We start from the raw sequence: 22,456 nt of genomic DNA, 5'->3' as shown, positions 1-22,456 counted from the left end.
GGCAGCACTGTTGAACGTTTCTTTATTGAACTACATGGAGGCAGCGGGGCCAAGGGCGAGCTCAGGGCCAGTGGGGTGCAACCCTCTTCCTGCCGTCCCTGGCCAAGGGGGCCATGAGCCAGACCCTGAGGGCCACCTATGGGTGGTGGTGCAGGCATGCGCTGTGGGAGGGGGGTATGGGGAATTTCTGGATAATTATCTTTTCTGTAAGAATAATTTGTGGATTCAGGGGTGGCACTGTGGAGCAGTTCAGGTCAGAGGGATGCCAGCCCAGCCAGCGCAGCCCCCAGCAGCAGGCAGGGGGGGCCTTGCCATCAGTGGTGCCCGCCAACGTGCTGCAGAAAGCTGGTGGCCCGGGGCGGGCCATGTGGGTGGGGGTGGCGGGGTGGGAGCCCCTGAGCCCGTGGCCCCCTGACTCCCTCCAGGGTCCAGTCGGGCTCACTCAGCCACTCTCCAGGACAGCTGCTGGGGTCGAAGAGCTCAGGGCCTGACCTCTGTGGGGACAAGAGAGGGGCATCAGCAAGAAGTTTTGGTGTCTGCTGGGCCTCAGTCCCACCTCCCTGAGAGGGACAAGACGCACTAAGGGCCTGTCCAGTCTGGGTGGTGGCTTCTCATAGGAGGTTACTGGGTCGCAGCGTGAAGGTGGGACAGTATGGTGGAGCCTTGTCCTGTCCTGAGGGCATTTGTGTGTGCTGAGCCTCACGAGTCAGGGTGGCCTCACGTTGGCTGGTCCTTGTGTCCTGAACATGGGCTAGTGTGTGCCCGGTCACCCCACATCCTGAGGGTGGGTCAGTGGGTGTCTGCACCAGCGAGAGGTGTGTGGAAGGCCCGGCCCTGGAGCCAGCTCTGGGGAGGCCCTGGCCAGAGCCACTGCCCACCGCCCACCGTTGGCTTACCTCAGCGTCCATGGTCATGTCCTTGATGTTGGGTCCATCTCCCTCCCGCTGTGGGATGGCAGGCGGCTCCGCGGAGGCCCCTTGGCACTCGCCTTCCTCCCAGCCACTCCCCCGGCAGGGCCCGTCGTCCTCGGGCGAGGCCTGGCTCAGCCGGATGAGGTTGCTGAAGTTGGAGTCGGACTTGGAGCCCGCGGGCGGCTTGCGGGCCTTGTGGCGTCCTGCGAGGCGGCTGCCATAGAAGGCCAGGATGGGCTCTGGGCCAGAGTCGGGAACCCGGCGGCCCGTGGTGGCCGCCTTGAGCGGGGCCAGCATGTCGGAGACCACATCGGCCCGGGTCTCCCCCCAGAGCCCGCGGCCGGCCTCTTGCAGGCTCAGGTCGTCCAGTTGGTCGATGGCTCTCTGCACGGCCGGAGCCTTCTCCTCCCGGAAGAAGGGCCCGCTGCCCATGCCCACGGCCTCCTCCTCCTCGGCCAGCCGGTAGTAAGGGGGCCCATCTTCTGTGGTGGCCATGACAGGCGGGGGTGGCTTGCCCTCCACCTGCAGCGAGAGGCGGCAGCCGCGCAGGGACAGCTGGTAGTACCGCGTGGTCTCGTGTGCGCTGCGCAGCTGCTGCATGGACACGAAGGGGTGGCGCAGGGCCGCGCTGGGGCTGATGCGCTCGTGGGACTCCCACGTCAGCATGCGCTTGATCAGCTCCACCATGCTCTTGAGGTCCGCGTGCTCGGCCAGCGCCTCCCTGTCCGGGAAGGTCAGCCGGCTGGCAGCCCCGCCACCATTCACCGTCTCGATCTGGTCCAAGGACTTGAGCATGTACTTGCGACGCTCCAGGGGACGCACCTGGTGGATCATGGGGGACGTGGGGTTGACCTGCATCAGGCCTGGAGCCCCAGACATGCCCCTGTCCTATGTTTGACCCCAGACTCCCAGTTCTGCCCATGATCTGATTTGGGGCTCTCGGGCTGCCAAGTCGGACACACCTGATCCATCCCACCAGATGCCTTCCTGTCTAATCCAGACCTCTCCTGCTGCTGCCGGAAGGACACCTGACCATGTGCTCTTTGGTCCTGCTGAGACCTACCCAGAGCGCTCCATGAGCCAAGCTCCACACCTCACCCCAGACCTCCAGCCCTCTCCAGAGCCATGGGTTCAGCCCCTGCCAGCAGTTGCCCTAAACCTCTAGTCCCCTCTGGAATCAAATGCAGATCCTCTTGCTGCTGCAGCCTCCACGCCTGATCCCAACCCTCCAGACCTCTCAGGGGTCAAATCCAGACCCTTCGTACACACTAGTTTGACAACCCCTAGAACCACCTTTGATCTCACCCAGATCCTTCTGGCTATAATAGCTCCCAAGCTGGCCTCAAACTTCTGGTCCCCTCTGCCATCTAACCCAGATTCTCTTGCTACGCAGGTATGATGACGACACCATAGAGATAGCAAATGAACTGCCCACCTGGGGTCTCTCTCACATGCCTCTTTCTGTTGGAACTCTCTCACCAAACCCCACATCTGGGGTTTAACCCAAATCCCTCATGCTACACAAGTTGCTGAGCCCAGAGCCATATTTCCAGTCCCACCTTTGGTCTCACCCAGATCTTTCTTGCCATGACAAGCCCCATAGCTGATGCCCCAATCTTCTAGTCCTCCCTGAGGTCTAACCAAGATTGTTCTTGATATAGCAGTCCCCCTCCACTGATTGCCCTCACCCCACCTCCCCCCCTACCTTGGTCTCAGCCAGGTAGTCAGCTGAGGACTTGAGCTGCCAGGGATTGGTGGCATCAGGGTGGGGGTTACGCTTGAAGAAGTGGTGGGCCTTGCGGGAGGCGTGCAGCAGGTGTGGCTTGGGCAGGCCCTGGGTCTCACAGATGTAGCGCACCTGGTCATACTCGTTGTTGCCGGGGTAGAGGGGCCAGCCCAGGTGCAGTTCAGCCATGACACAGCCCAGCGACCACACATCCACCTTCTCACAGAAGGGCAGCCCCAGCAGAATCTCAGGGGCCCGGTAGAAGCGAGACTGGATGTACGGCTCTTTCACATAGCGCACCTCACTGAAAATACTGGCTGAGCCAAAGTCAATCACCTGTTGAGAGGAGGAGCAGGTGGCAGGGGAGTGGCAGACAGTCCTCCACGCCTCCCCTGCTGTCTCTCACCTGGAGTCCATTTGCACCCAGCTCTGGACTCTGTCTCAGTGAGACTTCCTTCCCCATGGATGTTCCTGTCTTCCAGCCCTTCTGTCTGGTGTGTGTCTGGCTCTGTGTCTGACTCTCTGCACTAGAACTTGTGCCCAGGGCTGGGGATGTAGCTCAGTGGTGGAGCACCTGCCTAGCACATGCAAGGCCCTGGGTTCCATCTCCAGCACCAAGAGGAAAACAGACTTCATGACTGAGGGTTAGGACGCTCCTCTTCCCCTTACCCACACCTTGTTTGGCTCCACTTCTAAACGAACCCAGAATCTGCTTACTCTGCCTTCCATCTGCAGTCCCCACCCTGGTCCCCTCCGGCCTCCTCGCTGGTCTCCCTGCACCACCTGTCCACCCTCCATCTGCCCACTTGAGTCCAATCTCCTGCCTACACCCACGTCCCTTGATAAAAGCCGAAATCCTCCCCCTACTCCACCAAGCTCCAACATTTGCCCCTGCCGCTCCGTGCCCTCACCTGCACCCCACTCACCCTCCTCCAGCCACATGGGCCTCCTCACTCTTCCTTAAGCCAGACACGTCCCCTGCTCAGAGCCTTTGAACCACTTCCCGTGGCCTGGATGCTCTGCGCCACATGTCCACAAGGCTCCCTCACCTCCTTTAGGTCTTTCCTCAACGTCACCTTCTCCGTGAGGCCTCCTGCCACTCTCCCCCCCTCCTAGCTCTCCGCTTTTTGCTCTTACTGTTAACACCATCTCACGTTATTTTACTCTTTCATCAAGTTCATTGTGTTTTTCTCCCCAACTAAAGAGGCCAGGCCCACAAGGTCAAGGATTTTGTCTGTTTTGTCCCGTGCAGCATCTGCAGAGGCCGAGAACAGTGCCTGGTTCTCACTCCGCAGGGGCCCGGCAGAGGGAGTGAAGGAACAGGGGGCTTCACCCTGCCATTCTTCCACCCTCCCCCTCTCTCTTCCCCCACGGTGCTGGGAAAGGAACCAGAGTGAGTCTATGCCCGCCAGGCCGCTGCTCCACATTAGCCACACCCCTTGGCAATTGCTTCTTGCATGGTTTGTCTCTTGTCTCTGTGTCCCTCTCTATCTTTGTCTCTATGTCACCCAACAGAAGGACACCACCACCCTGAAGGCCGGGTCTTCTTCTGTCTTCACCGCCAGGCACTGCTGACCCCCCACACGGGCCCTGGGTACATGACAGGTGCTTGGGGGTCCCCCTGGATAGCTGCTCTCTCTGTCTCTGTTGAGGCCCTGACTTCCCTCTGAGGTTCTTTCCATTGAGCTATTCCTGACGGTCCATTCCCAGACGGCAGCGTCATGAAGTGGTTACTCATCTGAATTCAGAGCCCTGACCACTGGGACCTGGTTCCCGGAGAGGATGGTGACTCTGTCTACCACGAGAATGGCATCCCCACCAGGACAGGACAGGACCAGAGGGACTGAGGTTGGAACAGGATGGGGAGACGTCAGGGCCTGGAGGAGGCGCAGGGGAAGCCTCAGGTCTGGGATGGAGAGATGGAGGGATGTGGGGCCAGCAGGGAGGGAGACAGCATCAAGAGGGTCAGGAGACCTCGAGTCCAGGAGCTGAGATGAGAAAGACCTCCATGTCACCAGGGTGCCCCCCACCCCGCCAGCAGCTGCACTCACCTTGACCCTGAAGGGACAGCGGGTCTGATCCACCAGCATGATGTTCTCGGGTTTGAGGTCGGCGTGGATGATGGCCAGCTCCTTGAGCCGGGCCAGGGCTCTGAGCACCTGCAGGGTGACCGTCCGGATGTGACGGGCCGGGAGGGGTGCGAAGTTGTTCTCCTTCTGGAACTCAAAGAGGTTTTGCTCCAGCAGCTCGAAGACCAGGTAGAACTTGAGGGCGTCGTGGAAGAACTCGAGGAAGCGGATGATGTGGGCCTCGTCGGGGTCCAGGCCGCGCATGCAGCGGAGCAGCTTCAGCTCGTTCTTGATGATGCGGCTGCGGTAGGCGTCGTTCTTGAGGATCTTGATGGCCACCATCTCACCCGTGCTTCGCCGCCATCCCTTGGCCACTTCCCCAAAGGTGCCCTTGCCCAGCACCTCAATGATGTCGTAACAGTCGGTCTCCGACTGGATGGTGGCCATGGTGCCCCTGCTGACACACGCTGTCCTGCCCCGACCCCGGTACCAAAGGCTCTGCCTCCGAGGTCTCCCACCCCTCCGACGGCCCCGTGGCCCCCCCAGTGGGGGAAAGAGAACCGCACTCGTGCCTTCCCCTACAAGGTTGGTCCCCACCTCCCTGGCACCCCTCGGCCCCTTTGGCCACACGACAAGTCTACCAGGGGCTGCACCCCTCCCCCAAAGCCCTCCCGGCTTGGGATGAGGGGCCCCAGGCCCCCCAGATGGGTTCCAGTGTTGCTGAGTGTCTCTGGTTCTGTTGTTGGAGACCTGAGCCCTCGGCTGGAGTGGGGGTGGGGTGCCAGGCTGGGCCCCCTCCCCCACCCGGTGGCGGAACCCTAGAGAGGCTGGCTGAGGAAGGGTTGACCGACCGAGAAGGACGCAGATCATGGACCTGGAGGCTGCAGGAATCGGGGTGTACCTAAGACAAGGGAGAGAGGCAGACTTTTCCAGTTAAGGGGATGTGTGTATGCGTGTGTGTGTGCGCGCGTGCACGTGCGTGTGTGTGTGTGTGTGTGTGTGTGCACGCGTGTCCGTGGCCAGAAAACACATGTGGTTGGGAGCTGTGGCTGGGGCAGAGCCAGGTTGTAGAAGGTCCTGGATACAGACTACAGTTTGGGTTTTATTCCGAGGGTCTGGGGAGCCACAGAAGGGCTTTGAGCAAGGAAGGGTAGGGTCCGATCTGAGTGTCCAGAACAAAGTGGAGAGGCAAGAGTGGGGGACCCAAACCCAGGAAGGAGTCCAGGGCAGGGCCCAGGTGGGAAAGGTTGGGGAAGGATACAGAAGGACGGGCTGTGTGACAGACAGGTTGGGGGGAAAGGATGAATCTGTGCAGGACAAGGCCCAGGGAAGTATCTGAGAAAGGAACATGGAGAAGAAGCAGTTTGGGGGAGAAGATGCTGGGGCCAGATTACAGAGTAAACATTAAGATGTTTAAACCCATAATAGAGTAGGAATTGCAGGGAAGAGAGAATCAAGGCACAAAGACGTGGAGTTTTTTGTTTGTTTTTTGGTACCAGGGATTGAACCCAAGGATGCTTAACCTCTGAACCACATCCCCAGCCCTTTTAGTTTTTGTTTGGGGACAGGGTCTAAGTTGCAGAGGCTGGCCTCAAACTTGTGACTCTTCTGCCTCAGCTTCCTGAGTCACTGGGATTACAGGTGTGCACCACTGTGCCTGGTCCAAAGAAGTTTTTAAAATACCTAAAAAGTCCCTTAACTGGGTGCCGGAGACAGGCATTGATTGACCCTGCGGTCAGCCAAGCTCTGAACTACCACCCTCACAGTCTCTGAGTGTCCAAGGGGAGGCTGCAGAGGCCACCGGCTCCCCCAGGTGGATGCAGGAGAGAGTCTGGGAGTTACTTGCACATAAATAAATAGAAACCACAGGGGAAGGGGACGAAGCCCAGAGAGGGAGTGGGGGTGGACCAGGACCTTGTAGGAGCCCTGATGGCCCAGGGGCAGGAGGAGAAAGAGGAGTGGGGAAGACAGACAAGAGCCAGGGCCAGAAGATAGAAGTTTCCCTGGGAAGTTGGAAAAAAACTGCAGGTGAAGCCACAGAGAAGCCCCTGTGTGTGCTGGGGGGCAGATAAAGTGGGAGGCAAACCCAGCACGCGAGGTGGGGGGGTTGCTGCAGAGGCGTGCGCCTGAGTGGAGACGGCTCCTGTGGTGTGTGCTGGGGACACTTCCTAAGTGTGGGGCAGCCGGCCCATGGGAGAAGGTGCTTCAGTGCATGGAGTCTGCATCCCTCATCCTGAGACGAGGAGGAGGAGGTGGGAAGAGAGCAGAAGGACTGAAGTGGCACTTGGTCCTGGCAGGGTAGTGTCCGTTTATATCACAGCAGAAACATGAGGTAGTATGGAGGCCCTAGGGGGGCTTAGATCCTGAGTGGGGATTGGGCAGGGAGATGGGCGGCCCACGATCCCAAGGCTCAGCACTGAGAGGTGCTGAGGATCCCAGGATCCAGTCCTAAGGGGCAGCCAGGTGTCTGGTGTGGAGGTTCTGAACCCATAGTTCTGGAGACCAGGACAGGCCTTCCTGGGTGGGACCAGGTGGGTGGGGCAGTCGAACCAGCCTGACGGGAAAGAAGGCAGGGTGTACAGAGGTGTGCAGTGAGCAGGGGGCAGCAGCCGTCCTGTAGGAGTGGGTCCCCCCGGACGACAGATTCCCTGGCAGAGAGGTTGATCCACTGCTGTGCCCTGCTAGGGAGCTCCCCAGTGCCCTCCTCAAAGGCCTCTGGGAATTCTGAAGGGTGAGAGCAGGCACCCTCCACCAGGGCTACCTGCCTCTTCTAAGACCAGAGGTGGCCTGTTTCTCTCTCATGCCAGAGGACCGCCTTTCTCTTCCCCTTCCCACCACCCCAACTCCTGCCACACACACACACAGGAAACAGGACACACAGCTACCTCTGGATTATTTTATTCACATGGCTTGGAATGATACAGGCACTCCTGCGGATGAGAGGACAGGCCTCTACCCTGCCCTGGTCAGTCGCCCACCTCCTGGCCCTCTGAGGGTTAGTGCTAGTTAACTCACACACAAAACGAGGGGAGGGGATGTCTCCGTCTGCCCAGGGCTTCAGACAGCAGCCGCCTGGGCCCCCTCCATCCTGGTGGGGCCTGGAGCCCCTGTCTCAGAAAACCCCACACTGGGCAGCCGGACCCTGAAGCCACCCTCTTCCTGGTCCCCACTTCCACTCCGGGCCTTAGGGCTTAGAGACACCCTGGGGAAGCGGAACTTGGGTGACTTCTCCCCTATGGGGGACTTGGAGGCTGCATCACCCTCCTGTCCCTTAGAGGCCTTAGAAGGGGCTGCTAGGCCCACCCGGGGCAAGCGGACCCTGACCCGGCCCCGGCGGCCGGAGGCCCCTTCCCCACTGCCCTCTTCCTCCTCCTCCTCAGGGCTGGGGGAACCTTCTCCAGGGGCAGACTCGTTTGGGCTGAAGCCCACCCGGGGTAGCCTGAGCTTCGGGCTCTTGATCTTCTCACCCTCCTCGACCCCCTCCTTGGCCCGCACCAGGCCAAACCGGGGCAGCCGCACCTTGAGTTTCTGTGCAGCTTCTCCTTCACCCCCTGCCACCTGGTACTCGGCGTGGCTGCCCACGGCGGGTGGCGAGAGCTCCACGTCTGGCAGCGAGAGGCGGAAGGTGTGCTCGGCCCCCAGAGGCTGGCCCTCAGTCCCCTCTCCCCTGGCTCCTGCCCCCAGCGTGGGCAGCTTCAGCCTCAGCCCCTCCTCGCTTGTGGCCACCTCATCCACCTGGGCCTCCCGGCTCAGCCCCACGTCCAGCTCCAGCTGGGGCACGGTCACGGTGGGCATCTTGAAGATGCCTTCACCCACCAACAGCTCACCACCTGCCACTTGGCTTCCAGGCAGGGACAGGCTCACCTGAGGCACCTGGACTTTGTAGCCTGCTGTGCCCTCTGCTGGAGGGGACATGCTCTTGGCCTGCTGCCCTGGGGTGCCAGCCTCCCCAAAGCCGGTTAGTTCTACCTGGGGCAGTGTGATGCCCAGTGGGGGCATCCTCAGCACCCCCTCATGGCCCTCAGTGGCCACCTGCCCAGTCGTGGACACCTGCAGGCCTGATGGCCTCACTCCACTAACGGCCACTGCTCCCTCTGCCCCTGCTTCCTCCTGAGTCCCCAGGGTGACCAACTCCACCTCAGGGATCCTAAGCTGCCCAGCTATGGACTCTGGCTTTTCCCCAGGGCTGATGCGTCCACCCTGGACTTCCGCTTCCTTCCCTCTGACCAGCCCAAAAGAGGGCATCTTCAGCTTGGGCATTTTGACCTTCCCATCCCAGCCCCAGCCCTTGCCCTCCAACTCAGCTGTCCCTGGCACTAGTTCTCCTGGCTCAGCGTCCCGGCCTTTGACCCCAAACTTGGGCAGAGCAAACCTGGGCCCCTTGTACTTGACATCGGCCCCTGCCACCTCCACCTTGCCCGAGGGCAGGTGGGCATCCAGGCTGAGCTGTGGAATAGACAGATCGAGGGCAGGCAACAGGCCTCCATCTCCTGCCTCTTTGGCCTCAGCTTCAGTCCCCATCCGAGCCTTGGGGAGTGAGATAGCAAACTTGGACACCTTCAGCTTGGTGGCTCGTCCAGCCCCCTCAGCCTCTGCCTTGGCCACCTTTGGTCCTGAGAGTCCAAACTTGGGCAGGGAGAACTTGGAGGAGGGCTTGGCCTTCATCTCCGTCATCTCCAGCCGCCCTTCCTCAACCTCCACTGTGGGCAGCTGAGGAGTGACAATCTCAACAGAGGGCACTCGGAAGCCCACTTCCCCAACACCAACTGCCACCTGGGGACCCTCTGGCTGCTCCACCTTGCCCACTTTGGCCTCCTGAACCTGTCCCTCCAGGCCGAGGGCCCCCGGTAGGTCTAGTTCCACAGAGGGCAGAGTGAGAGAGGGGACACCCACACGAGCCTCACCACCCACCTCCGGCTGCAGACAGGGAGGTGTCACTAGCTTTCCTGAGACCTCCGCACCTGCCTCACCAGGTTTGCCTTGGGACGGAGGCCCCACCCTCCCCAACTTGGGCATGGTCATCTTGGGCATCTTGAAGCCAAACTCCATCCCCTCTGCCTGCTCCGCCCCAGCAGCTTTTAGCTTCACCTCCGGTGCCTTGGGAGCTGCCAGATGCACATCTGGTGCCGCTGGCACCTGCATTTCTGGCAGCCGAATCTCTGACACTTTGGGCAGCTGCACCTCTGGGAGCTGCACTTCGGGCACAGCCATCTCGGGGACTTTGGGGAGTTTCATCTCCGACACTTTGGGCAGCTGCACCTCGGGAAGCCGAACCTCGGGCACGGCCATCTCGGGGACCTTGGGGAGCTTCATCTCTGACACTTTGGGCAGCTGCACCTCGGGAAGCCGAACCTCAGGCACGGCCATCTCGGGGACCTTGGGGAACTTCATCTCTGACACTTTGGGCAGCTGCACCTCTGGGAGTCGAACCTCAGGCACGGCCATCTCGGGGACCTTAGGGAATTTCATCTCTGGAACCTTCGGGAGCTGCACTTCTGGGAGGTGCACATCGGGCACGGCCATCTCGGGTATCTTCGGGAGCTTCATCTCTGACACTTTGGGCAGCTGCAGCTCCGGAAGTCGAACCTCGGGCACAGCCATCTCGGGCACTTTTGGGAGTTTTATCTCAGGGAGCTTCATCTCAGACACCTTCGGGAGTTTCATCTCTGGAACCTTCGGGAGCTGCACTTCTGGCAGGTGCACATCGGGCACAGCCATCTCGGGCACCTTCGGGAGCTTCATCTCAGGGAGTTTCATCTCTGGAACCTTTGGGAGTTGCACTTCTGGGAGGTGCACATCAGGCACAGCCATCTCGGGTACCTTCGGGAGCTTCATCTCGGGGACTTTCATCTCTGGGACTTTGGGCAACTGCACCTCTGGGAGTCGAACCTCGGGCACAGCCATCTCAGGCACTTTTGGAAGCTTCATCTCTGACACTTTGGGGAGCTGAACCTCTGGGAGTCGCACATCTGGGAGGACTGCCTCAGGCATTTTGGGGAGCTTGATCTCAGGGGCCTTAGGGAGCTTCACTTCAGGCCCTTTGGGCATCTTGACCTCAGGCCCGGGGACTCCAATACCAAAGGAGGGCATTTTGATGGTGGGCAGCTTCAACTTGCTCTCAGCAACAGCCTCAGGGGCCGAGGGCCGGGGCTCCAGGAGAGAAAGGCCAAAGGTGGGCATTCGAAGTCTAGGACCCTTCACCCTGGCCTCTGGACTGACCTTGGTTACCTTGGCCTCAGTGACTTCTTTCCCTCGGGTCCCAAAGCGGGGGAAACTGAGGCGGGGCATCTTCAAGGCCACCTCAGGCACCTCTCCCCGGGCCTCTGCCTCTTTGCCTGGCAAGGCCAGGTCCACCTCCACAGTAGGTGCTGCTACTTCCAGGGTGGGCACCGTCACCGCCACAGCCCCTTCCCGGGTCTCCAGGCAAGGAAGTGTGGGGAGAGTGGGTAGTGAGGGCAAGGTGGGCAGCTCCACTTGGGGGACCTGGATCCCTACAGCTGGAGGCTCCGCAGCAGGTGCAGCAGGGGCTCCCAGCCCAAGGGTTGGCAGGTGGAGGCCCAAGCCACTGGGAGCCTCTGCTGAGGGGGCCACTTTGGGAGCTGAGACTTGAGGGACACCCTCAGCACCTGGCAGCCAGGGCCCAACCAGCTCCACCTGAGGGGCTGGGAAATGGGCTCCTGCTGCCACCTCTGCCTCTGCCTTGGCCTTCCTGGGGGGAGGAGCAGCAGCAGCCAGCCGAGCTACCTGGGCCTCTTCGGCCACTTCTCTTACACGCAGCCGAGGCAGCTGGAGGCGTCGGCGGGCAGGGGCAGCTGGGACAGGACCTTTGACAGCCTCAGCTTTGAGGCCCCGACGCAGACGGGAGAACTTGGGAAAGGAGAACTCGACGTCAACGGGGGCCAGGTCTGCAGGGGCCCCCAGGGCCCCGGGCACCACCAACATCTTCTTCTTCTTCACAGGGGACAGACTCTGGATGTTCTGGGGAGAGAGGAGAGAGGCAGGAGGCGGTGGGACAGTGGGAGGCCGGAGCAGACAGGAAGAGCCCCACTGGTATTGTATATCAGGATGGAGATATTCTGAGTAGAGTATCTTGTCCCCCCAAACCATCCCCACTTCCTGCCTTTCCCCCAGAAAGCAAAGACATTCATGTAGAATCAACAGGAGTGTGGGAACTGGACCCCAAGATGTCTAAGTCCTCATCCAGGAATTTCCCCAGCACCCTTATGGTGCAGATGGGGATTGAGCCGTGCGCAGACTGGAACCTGGCCTTCCTGGTTCCAAATCCTCCCTAGCTGGCCTGGATCCGAAGATGGGAATGCCTCTTCAAGACGGTTGAGGGCCAAGGTCTGGGGTAGATGGACTCCCTCCCGCGGGGGGGGGGGGAATTTAGGGACAAAGAACGAGGGTGGGATTAGCATTAGGTTAGTGACAAGACAGAGGGCAAGGATGGCCCACGTTGGCGGGGAGTGGGGCTCACGGCGCAGAGACAGGATCGCTGGGGCTCTCCAGGACCGGGGCCGGGCTAAGCACGCGTACCAGCTTGGCCACTTTGGCCCGCGGCCCCTTGATCTCGTAGCCAGCCACGGTCCCGGGCCGCAGCGCCAGGTCTCCGGTGGGCACAGTGCGCTTCAGGCAGAAGGAGACCTTGTAAGGTTCGGCGCATTGCAGCAGGCGTAGTGCGTCCTCGTACTTGAAGTTCTCAAAGAACACGCGGGCACTCAGGAGCTGGTCCCCTGCAGGCGAGGTGGAGGTGGGCAGGGCATGGGCATCTGCCAGCTCCACCCAGGTCTGGTTCCGCCCACTTCCTGGGAGCTAGCGCAATGAAGCCCCGCCCCCGGGTTTAGCCCGCCCATCCCGAGCGCAGGCTTGAGAGGCGTTCCAACTCGACTAGAGCCAAGACCCTAGTAACGAAGCCCCGCCCATGGATTTAGCTCCGCCTCTCCCACTGGGCGCCGAACAAATCCACAACGCTCAGGTCTCGTGGGTCTCCTTTCCACTTCTCTACCCCAAACTCACACCTCAAAAGATGACTTTGTTTTCTTTATGGAGAGAACAAAATCAGAAGGTAACTTTCGCAAGTTCCCACACCATCTATTTACCTCCCTGCTCTGCTGGATCTTTACTCCTGTTCAAGGGACGAACTGTTCTCACTCCCGGCTCGGGTCAGTTCCCCCGCTGTTTGCCCAGCGATTCTCCCCTTTTCCCACATCACCATGGGCCCTTTTTGCACATTATCCTATCAGCATAACAATATACCATTTCTCCCATAAGAATGAATGTCTGGACCTCACAGTCTGGAGCTCCTGTCCCACAGATCTGTTTACCTTGATGACAAAAAATGCGTCGGCATTATTTACAATTCTCCAGCCACAGTTTCCATCCGCTTACTAGCGCCCCGCTTCACCCCACATACATGAACTGCACCTTTCAAGGTCTCAGGCAGTGACCCCTGTGTAGTTCAATGGTCAAATCCCAAACTTCATCTGCTTGGACCACTTTATTTGACCCAACTTTACTCTTTTTCTCATCTACTTGTTTCAGTTGGTTTGGGGGGTGTCACACCTTCTGGAACCCCTCTGGAGGTTGCTGAGGCTACCCTCGAACTTGCATCGACATTGGGATCCTCCTGCCTCAGCCTCTCAGGTTGCTGGGATTATGGGCATGCACCGTCTTGCTCAGCAAGTTTCTGAACTCTTAAAGACACTGTTTGAGGTGCTCAGGCCTTGGGCCTCTTCTCTTCTCCATAAACATGCTACACTCGGCTTTGGGGAATTCTTGGGAAGCTCATCCAGATTTAGGAGTTTAAGGATCATACATCTGCTGATAACTCCCCAGTGTATCTCTCCAGCCAGCACTCCCTCCTTCATTCTGGACTTATAAGGCCTCTCTGTATCTGTAGGGGGTTGTTTTCAGGTCCTCCCCTCCTAGACATCAAAAATCTGCAGATGCTCAAGTCTCTTATATAAAACAGTATAGTATTTTCATGTAAGCTACATACCTCTTCCCACATATATAAAATGAGATCTAGATTACTTATTTATTTTTTGGTAAGGAGGAATGAACCCAGGGATGCTTAACCACTGAGCCACATCCCCAGCCCTATTTTGTATTTTATTTAGAGACAAGGTCTCTCTGAGTTGCTTAAGGCCTTGCTAAGTTACTGAATCAGGCTTTGAACTCACAATCCTCCTGCCTCAGCCTCCCTAGCCACTGGGATTACTGGCATGTAACACTACACTCTGGCTAGATTACTTATAATACCTAACGCAGTGTAAATAGTTGTTACACTGTGTTGTTTAGGGAATAGTGACAAGAAAATGTGTCTGGACGTGTTCAGATACAATTACAGATGAAATTTTTTTAAAAAATATTTTCAATCTTTAGTTAAATCCTCAGATGCAGAACCCGAAAATATGGAGGGTGGACTGTATATCCAACTGCCACTCCACATCACCTGGGTGTCCAACAAACACCTTGCATCTAAGAGGTCCAAAATACACACCTGGTCTTTTCCAGCCCCATTGTTCCCCGTTTGTTAGATTAACAGCTCCATCCTCAGGTCGAAAATCCCTGGAGGCATCCTTGACCCATCTCTGTCCATGAAATCCCACATTCAGTCCTGAAGGTTTCTCCTTCAAGGTATATCCAGAGTCCTTCTCTTCACCTCCAACAACACTGTTTTAGTCCTGAGCATCACCATCTCTTACCTGGATAATCCAAGTAACCACCTTGTTCTCCCTGCTCCCAACCCTGCCCCCTACAGTCTATTGTTATTGTAGTCATTCAACATGATCCATTCCAGTTCCTCTTCTGCTTACAACACTCACAGAATACAATTCAAAGTCTCCCCTGCTGCTGGGGAGTCGAGGCAGGAGGATTCAAAGTCGGTCTCAGCAACTTAGTGAGGCCCTAAGCAACTCAGTGAGATCCTGTCTCTAAATAAACTTTTAAAAGGGTTGGGGATGTGGCTCAGTGGTTAAATACCCCTGGGTTCAATCCCTGGTACAAAAAAAAAAAAAAAAAAAAAAAAGACAAAGTCTCTGAGTAAATAGTCAAAGTCTCTCGCCATGGCTTATGGCTTTCCAAAAACTGCTCCCCCCTTGCCTCTCTGACATCGGTCTTACCCTTCACTTACTGCATACACTGTCTTCCATATTCTTCCTCCAACAAACCAGCCATGCTCCCACCTTGGGATGTTTGCATTGGCTGCTCCCTCTGCCTGGAATGCTTTTTCCAGATGGCCACGTAGCTTGTTTCCTTACTTCCTTGCAGACTTCCCACCCTTCCTAGACCACCTTGTGTAAAAATGCAGTTTTCTTCCAGGCATCTATAGCACATACTCCCTTCTAATTTACCAGAGATTTTACTTATTTTAACTCCTTCTCCACTGGATCGTAACGTATAAGTGCAGGGACTGTTGTCTGTTTGTTCACTGCAATAGCCCAAGCACCTAAGTAATACCTGAAATAGAAGGCCCTTAATAAATAGATGCTGTATGAATAAATGTGAGCTTCACTCACATTTCCTAAAACACCCCTCGCTTACTGAACCCCTCTCCAACCTCTCCAGGTTATTAACTCCTCCCCTTTTCTTCTGCCCCAACAACACAAACATTAACTAGCAATTACATAGTGCTTCCCATGTGCTACTTAGCTGTGTGCTGTTTTCAAATACTACTTATTTAATCTACATAATAAACTCATGAGCTCAATACTAGTTGTTCTCATTTTGAAGATGAGAAAACGGTGGCACAGAAAGATCACAAGCTAGTAAACGGGGCCTTAGGGATTCAAATCAGACAAGGAGCCCCCAGAGTCAGCTCCGAACAATCACAGTGCCAAAAAAAAGCCCCGCCTTTTAGAGACCACGCCCACAACCCTGAAGTCAGTTTCAGCCCTTGCTCCACCCCCGCAGGTCGGCCCCGCCCACGCCCCGGCCCCGCCCACCTTCCTGTAGGCTGAGGCTCCTGGCGGCCGGTGAGTCCTCGCGCAGCTCGCGGACGAAGATGCCTTCTTTACCGCCGCCGGCTACGTTGATGCCGCTGACCCCGGTCTGCGCCTCCGTCTCCACTATAATCTCCACCAACTCCGCTCGCCTCAGCTCCTGCAGACGGCAGCGAGGGGTCGCCATGGGACGCCTGGGCGACACTTCGCCCGGAGGTCGCCATCGCGCTTAAAAGCGGCTCTTAGGCGGGTTCCCCGGGCACCTGCCCCTCGGCACGGCCCAGGCTGGACGTCCGGGCCACTCATCCGGCACCTCTTTTAGCACGCGCGCGGGCGGCTAGCTCTCTGCGCTACGGTTAAACAGCTCCGCGGGCGGGAGCGCCACTGCGAGTGCCCACGGCTGCTGTCCCGAGGGGCGGGGTTGGAAGAGGCGGGACTCGGCGGAGGCTGCTAGAGGGGGCGGAGCCAGGTAATGGGACGGGACGTTCGGGGAACCGGGATCAGAGAGCACCTGGCGAGGTTGGGAGCAAAGGGAGTGTGGAAGAGTACCGGGGATGAGGAGTCTGTTGGCCGCAGTTTATGAGGGGTTTCTTTGGAGCTGGGGCAGTGACCCATATTCTAAGCGTGGGATTGAGCCACGAGGAAGGGCTTTAATAGCAGCAGAAGAAGGGGCGAGGGTGAGGATAGGATTCCTAGGAAAGGGTTGGACCCCTAAGCCAGGCAAGATGAGGCAATGGGGAATGGGACTTGCCCTTGGCCCTGCAGGCTTGAATGTGTGTGACTGTGCTCTTCTGTAGACTCTATAACCTCAAGACCTGCATAACGCCCACCCGGGAGGGAATCTAGCAAAGTGTGGGGTGGGGGTCGGTGCGTGGGTAAATGAATGGTGGACCAACAGTGGTGGCATTCCTGGTATTTACTGTAAATGGTGCACACTGGCTGTGGCCCAGCGGCATGCTGTGTGATTGACGTCGTTCCCAGAAGAGGAAGTGAGAGGCCTGAGTTCTGTCTAGGAATCCAATCTGCCGTGTCTCTCTGGGGGAGCACCTTGCCCTCCCTGAACCCGTTTCTCTGCTGTAAAGTTGGATAACAGAGGTGTACTGGAAGGAGTCTGTGATTATGAGCTGTGAACTAAACCAACAGGGATCAGAGGGGACAGGGCAGGGCATTGAGACCAGCAAGGACTGGAATTGAACTTAGGGCTTGAAGAGGGGAAAGCAGTTCTGAGCCTAATGCCCCACAGTGGTGGCTCCCAGAGGAGAGAGGACTGGGCAGGGCAATGTGAGAAGGAGTAGGAAAAGCTGTGGCAGTGGCTGGAAGATTATGACCATCCCTACCACCCTTTGGCTGTGCAGGCCCTGGTCTAAGCATTCTCTGTTCAGCCTCTCATTTCATTCTCCCTTCAGCCTTGGGAAGTCAACAGAGGAGGACCCTGAGGCCCAGAAAGGTAGAATGTCTTGCCTAATGTCACACAGCAAGTTAAGCCACTGGGCCTTGACCTTGGGTCTGTGGTCCCAGAACCCACAGGCCATCCTGAAGGCAGTGACCCCCTTGCCTGCCATTCCCAGCCTCAGCTTGGCTCCTGTAAAGCACACCTGCCCTGTGCCTGGCATACAGTGGGGCACATTAAGTGCCACCGTCCCCATCTCCATAATAGCCAGGGTAGCTACCTTTAGAGGAGTCTTCCTCAGTGCCAGACTCTGCAGATGGCCCCAGGGTGAGTCCTCAAACCCCACAGATATGGGAACCATTATCTCGTTTCACCAATGGGGAATTTGAGGCTCAAAGGGATGAGGTCACCTGCTCGGGGCTGCACAGCTGACATGGTGGGGAGTGGGATTTGATAATTCCAAATTCTTGTCTTTAAACACTGTACCACACTGCCTCTTCTGATGAAGGCTTTCTGCTGGGTTTCCTTAGCTTATTATCAACTCCTTTATGATCCAGTGAATTAGCTGCTTTGCATCGATTTGAGCCAGGCACTACACTGAGCCCTTCCCATCATTATTATTTCCCCCTCAATTATATTTCCATTTCACAGATGGGGAGACTGAGGCTCAGAGAAGCCAGGAAGTGTCTCCTTGCTGTCCTAGTCTGTGCTCCCTACACATTCCCTGCAACCCCCCTTGCAGGGCCTGTGGCACTCACCTCGGCACTCCGGCTCCTGGCCTCCATGGCACTGCTGGGAGACACGTGAGCCCCGGGCTCCTGCTTCCTTTCCCCCTTCCGCTGCAGAACCAACTTCAGTTCTGCATGAAGCAGCTGCCTCTGAGCCTGGAGGACAGGGATGGAGGGTTGAGGCCAGGAGGGGATGAGGGATGGAAGCCCAGCTTCCAGGGGAAGGGCAGGGTGGGCATCAGAAGGAGAGAAAGGCCCCGCACCCCAGCTGTCCCCTCACCGCTGCCTGGGCGCAGGTATTCCCTCCTAACAGGAGCCCGGCCCCAGATGCCACACAGCTATCTGTGGGGCTCCCGGCCTTCCGCTGGGGTCTTGCTGCCTGCCAGGGAAAGATCAGGGAATGAGGCTCCAGGTAGGCAGGAAAGGACAAGGAGGGGCATGTGGCGCCAGCCAGTGCTCACCTGAGGGTCACCTTCAGCTCCTTGGGCCTCCTGGGTCCGGGGCTCTGAGAAGAATAATGGGAGCAGTATTATCAGCTAACAAGCACTGTTGCTTCCGAGTGGATGACCCTCCCCACTCTATCAATGTCCTGTCCCAATAATGGAGGTGGGGACAATGTGAGGTTCAGAAGACCCCCACACACACCCCATGACAACTGGAAAACAAGAGGCAAAGCCCAAGCTGACTCCTGGGCCTGTCCAGCTGCAGAGCCCCAGGGCCAACCACCTGGACCAACCACACAATATAATGACATCCACTCCCATGTGCTCCCCGAGGTCCCAGCCCCGGGCCTTCCTGTGCTTTTTTAAAAAGTGAGGGGAAGCATGCCCGCCTTGCAGGGCTGTTCCATGGATCAGTGACTTAGAAGGTATAAAGTGGCCCACACGAGGGAGGAGCTTGTGTTTGCTGTTGTTACCAAGAATGTCCTGGTGTCCTGACCTTGTGTCCTGTCCCCATAGGTATCATTGCACGTGGACCCCAGAACAGCTTTGTGAGGTCAGGATTGTATTGAGCCCATACAGAGGAGACAACTGAGGCTGGGGGCAGGGGAGTCACTTGCCTGGTGGTATATATGGCCAAGCTGGGACTTGAACTTGTCTGACACCTCCAGCCCCTTATATGGCAATAATAATAAGCAATGGTTATGGAGTGGTTATTATTGGCCAGTCCTTGGACTGAGACCGTCACCTTCTCCCTCACCTTTGAAAACCCTGTCCCCTCAGAGAGGCCAAGAGAAGTTACACAACAAAGGAGGAAGCAGCTGGAGGTCACATGCCGTCTTCTGCCACGCTCTGGGGGGGGGGGGGAATGGTCATAGATATTGTGTCCCCAACCCCCAACCCAGGTCACACAGCAAAGGAGGAAGCAGAGCTGGGGGTCACATGCAGTCTTCTGCCAGGCTCTCCTGGGGGAACGGCCATAGAGATTGTGTCCCCAACCCCCAACTCCCGGCTAGTCCTCACAGCCCCCACCTGGCATGCCAACCCGCCAACCCCTGCTGTAGAGGGAAAGGTCAGACCTCACTCGGCACATTCCCTCACACAATGGCCCATCTGCTGGGCCAGCCACATTCCACCCCGCCCACCCACCCGCAGCTGCACAATGCCCCTTCATAGCCCACCACCGGCCAGGACAGAAGACACGGGGACCCCCTCAACATCCTGAGCAACTATTCCACTAGCAGGTCCCCCGCAGTGTTGGAGGGCCCCTCTCTGGATTTCCTAGGGGTCTTGGTCTATGTGTTCATCCCAGCCTCCTCTCTCACCCCCCACCCCTGGGAGCAGGGACAATCTCTCCCAGGCTGGCTCCCATGTCTGGGGGGTTCCTCTGAGTTGGGCCCTGTGTCAGCACCCAGAGGCCTCAACGTCACCCTGGATAGGGTGGAAACCCAGGCTCAGAGGGGGAAAGTGTCCAGAGTTAGACAACCAGGAAGAGGCAGAGCTAGGGCCTGTGCCCTTGACCCTTACTTGGTACCTAACTTGCACTGGGCCACAAAACAGCTGGGCAGGAACTAGGTGCAGCAAGAGAGGTAGAGGGGCTGTGAATGCCATTTCAAAGTGAACTTGCTGGAGCCAGACCTGGCTAACTTGATCCCAGGGGGCCCCCATTTTACCCATGAGTAAGAGAGTTAAGAGGCAGGACATCACGACTGGACCCAGGTGTGAGAGCTAACCAGGACCAACACTGTATTCTAAACTGGGGAGTGGGGGTGAGACGGGCCCTTTGCAGGCAGCGGCAGGTGGCGGGGACAGTCTCCTGGCCCAGGAGCTCCCTGCTCCACGCCCTGGCAGTAAGAGTCACACCCAGAACCTGACATAGGAAGCCCAAGCAGGGCAGGAACAAGAGAGTGCCCTCCTTCCTCATCCCTACCTGGACAGCTGCCCAGCCCAAGTTATATTTAGCTCAGAAGTGCCCTTCCTGAGGAACGTACCCAGCTCCTGGGGTGGGGGTGGGGGCAGCTTCGGAAGGAAACCCACTCCACCCCAAGCACTCTGTGTTCCCAGTGATGCCCATCCTAGTAGGCAGGGGTAGGAGGTGGGGGAGACTCTCTGGGAGTCCCTGAGTTGTGTCAGAGGCGGATCTGATGGGGTCTCCTGGTGAATCAAGACTAGAGCAGTGACTGAGACCCTGTCCTGCTTCATGTCTGAGTTCCCAGAATTTTCAGCGTTCCTGTTTCTTGAGCACTTACTATGTGCTTTGGCTCATTCAACCCCCCCCCCCAACACCTCCATGAGGCAGGTACATCTAAGATATCCTTTTAGACGCTTGGGCCCTTCAGAGTGGCTGGGAATTAGGGGTTGTCCTCTAGGCCCCGCTCTTCGGCTGAGCTAGGTCCACTGAGGAATCTACTGAAGGCTCTGCCCTTCTAGCGCTTTCTTCAGTAGCTGCCACCAACCTCACTTGGGAATTCTGCCTGCCTAAGAGTCTCAGCTTTCCCAGCCACGGTGACCTGGTATCCTCAGCAGTGGGAGCTGGGGGTGACCCGACTCATTCAGGCACTTGGATATTATCTGAGGCCACACAGTGGAGCCAAGGGGAAGTGTAAGGCAGTGGCCTCTGGCTGCCTCGGTGAGTCCCGGCTCCAGCACTTGCCAGGTATGAAAACAGGGGCAAGGTCCTTCTCATCCGAGACCTCCGTTTCTTATCTGTAAAATGGAGCCAGTAAAAATGGCTTTGAAGATTTGTGAGACAAGAGCAAGTCCTCAGAACATCCCAATATAAAGTGCTCAATTAACAGAAACATCTCTGATAGCAGAGTGTATGCAGGAGGGCTCCACCTCTCCCAGGGTCTCATACCCAGCCTTTGCTCCCCCAAAACCAAAGGGGAACTTCAAGTGAGAGAGAAAATCCAGCCATCTTGGGCACCATCCTCCCACCAATAAGATCACCACCACCATGCCGGGCGTGGTGGCGCATGCCTGTAATCCCAGTGGCTTGGAAGGATGAGACAGGAGGATTGCAAGTTCAAAGCCAGCCTCAGCAACTTAGCAAAGCCCCAAGCAACTCTGTAAGACTCTGTCTCTAAAATAACAAAAAGGGGTTGGGGATGTGGCTCAGTGGTTAAGCACCCCTGGGTTCAATCCCTGGTACAAAAAAAAAAAAATCACCACGGTCCCCTGGCATCCTCTTCCAAAAACCAGAAAGCCTGCCCTAGCTCTTCACAGGCAGTAACTCATGAACTCTCTGTGAGTTGGCCTCTGTCAGCCCATTTTAGAGACGAGCAAGTAGAGGCACAAAGGCTGCACAGCCAGAAAAAGGATGCAGCTGGGATTCAGGACTGGCTCAAAGTCCTCCTTCCTGGGCCCCGGGCACCCTCCCGGACCTCCCAGGACCCTGGGTCTCATTCTCAGCCTGGTCCCGGGAGGCGACCGGCTGGCTGATCTCTTACCTCTGGGCCTCCAGACACAATCGAGAGCTCCCCAGTCCGTCTGTTCAGTCCCAGCCCTAGGCTGGGGGGGAAAAGGAATCGGGAGGGGTAGGAGGGAAAGACCCCAGCCATTGGCTGCTGAGATATGATGTCACCAGAGGGTGGGCAGTGGGGAAACAAACATCCCCTTCTCCCAGCTGCATCCATGTGCCAGGGGGTGGGGACCGGGAGGCACCGCCTGTCCCTTGTCTGAGCCCAGACCTCCACCGGGAGCCCCACTTCTGAGACCTGCGCGTGGCCACCCCAACTTAGAGACTCAGCACCCCACCCCCACTGTTTCCTGGCCCCCGGACCCACCCATGGCCCTGATGTTTCCTGGGGTCCCCGAGACAAACTCCTTCCTGCCCTCTCCCCTCACAATTTTGGTTTCGATCCCAGTTCAGCCGCTCCTGCCTGGCTGGGTGACCTTCCTTAGTGAGCCTTCAGTAAGTCACAGCTCATCTCTGGCCTCAGTCTCTCCATATCTAAGATGGAGCTCGTAACACAGTGAGTGCTACCTATACACATTTTGTTATTTATGGTTACACAAATTAGAGGGCCAGGGGGTCCTCTCGCAGGACTTGGGAACCCTTTCCAGTGAGACTGGGCAAGGCAGAACCCTACTGCTCCGTTTCATGAAGTTGCTATCTGGGGCTCCTCCTAGGTGCTCAATACTGTTTGGGGTGCCCACGGTTCTGCTTCCAAAGCAAGGAGGGTTCATGGGGCCCAACATATAGCTATAGGAGGTTGTGGGGCTGGGCTCGCACCCCCACTCTGCTGGA

The 22,456-nt window shown here is 57.6% G+C and overlaps 2 protein-coding genes across 4 annotated transcripts; both read right to left on the bottom strand.

Moving 5' to 3' along the window:
* Window positions 1–314: 314 nt before the first annotated feature.
* Hipk4 (homeodomain interacting protein kinase 4) lies at window positions 315–5,153 on the bottom strand. The gene is made up of 4 exons (XM_026411591.2): window positions 4,689–5,153; window positions 2,617–2,973; window positions 897–1,733; window positions 315–494 (listed from the first exon to the last, which is right to left on the bottom strand). Exons 1-4 carry the CDS (start codon window positions 5,151–5,153, stop codon window positions 315–317), a joined length of 1,839 nt encoding a protein of 612 aa, XP_026267376.2.
* Window positions 5,154–7,621: 2,468 nt separating this feature from the next.
* Prx (periaxin) lies at window positions 7,622–21,701 on the bottom strand. 3 transcript variants are annotated; one of them, XM_026411581.2, is made up of 7 exons: window positions 21,657–21,701; window positions 18,229–18,272; window positions 18,048–18,146; window positions 17,798–17,923; window positions 15,653–15,809; window positions 12,243–12,439; window positions 7,622–11,684 (listed from the first exon to the last, which is right to left on the bottom strand). In XM_026411581.2, the coding sequence occupies exons 4-7, from the start codon at window positions 17,822–17,824 to the stop codon at window positions 7,764–7,766; spliced, it is 4,302 nt and encodes a 1,433-aa protein (XP_026267366.1). In that variant the 5' UTR covers window positions 17,825–17,923; window positions 18,048–18,146; window positions 18,229–18,272; window positions 21,657–21,701; the 3' UTR covers window positions 7,622–7,763. The 3 variants fall into 3 exon arrangements, with proteins under 3 accessions (XP_026267366.1, XP_026267367.1, XP_026267368.1); XM_026411582.2 differs by lacking the exon at window positions 21,657–21,701 and adding an exon at window positions 18,707–18,743; XM_026411583.2 differs by lacking the exon at window positions 21,657–21,701 and adding an exon at window positions 18,413–18,482.
* Window positions 21,702–22,456: the final 755 nt, after the last annotated feature.

This window comes from Urocitellus parryii, chromosome 15 (genome assembly GCF_045843805.1).
Source record: "Urocitellus parryii isolate mUroPar1 chromosome 15, mUroPar1.hap1, whole genome shotgun sequence".
In the NCBI taxonomy this organism is placed as follows: Eukaryota; Metazoa; Chordata; class Mammalia; order Rodentia; family Sciuridae; genus Urocitellus; species Urocitellus parryii.
This window is presented reverse-complemented; position numbering and strand designations above follow the sequence as displayed.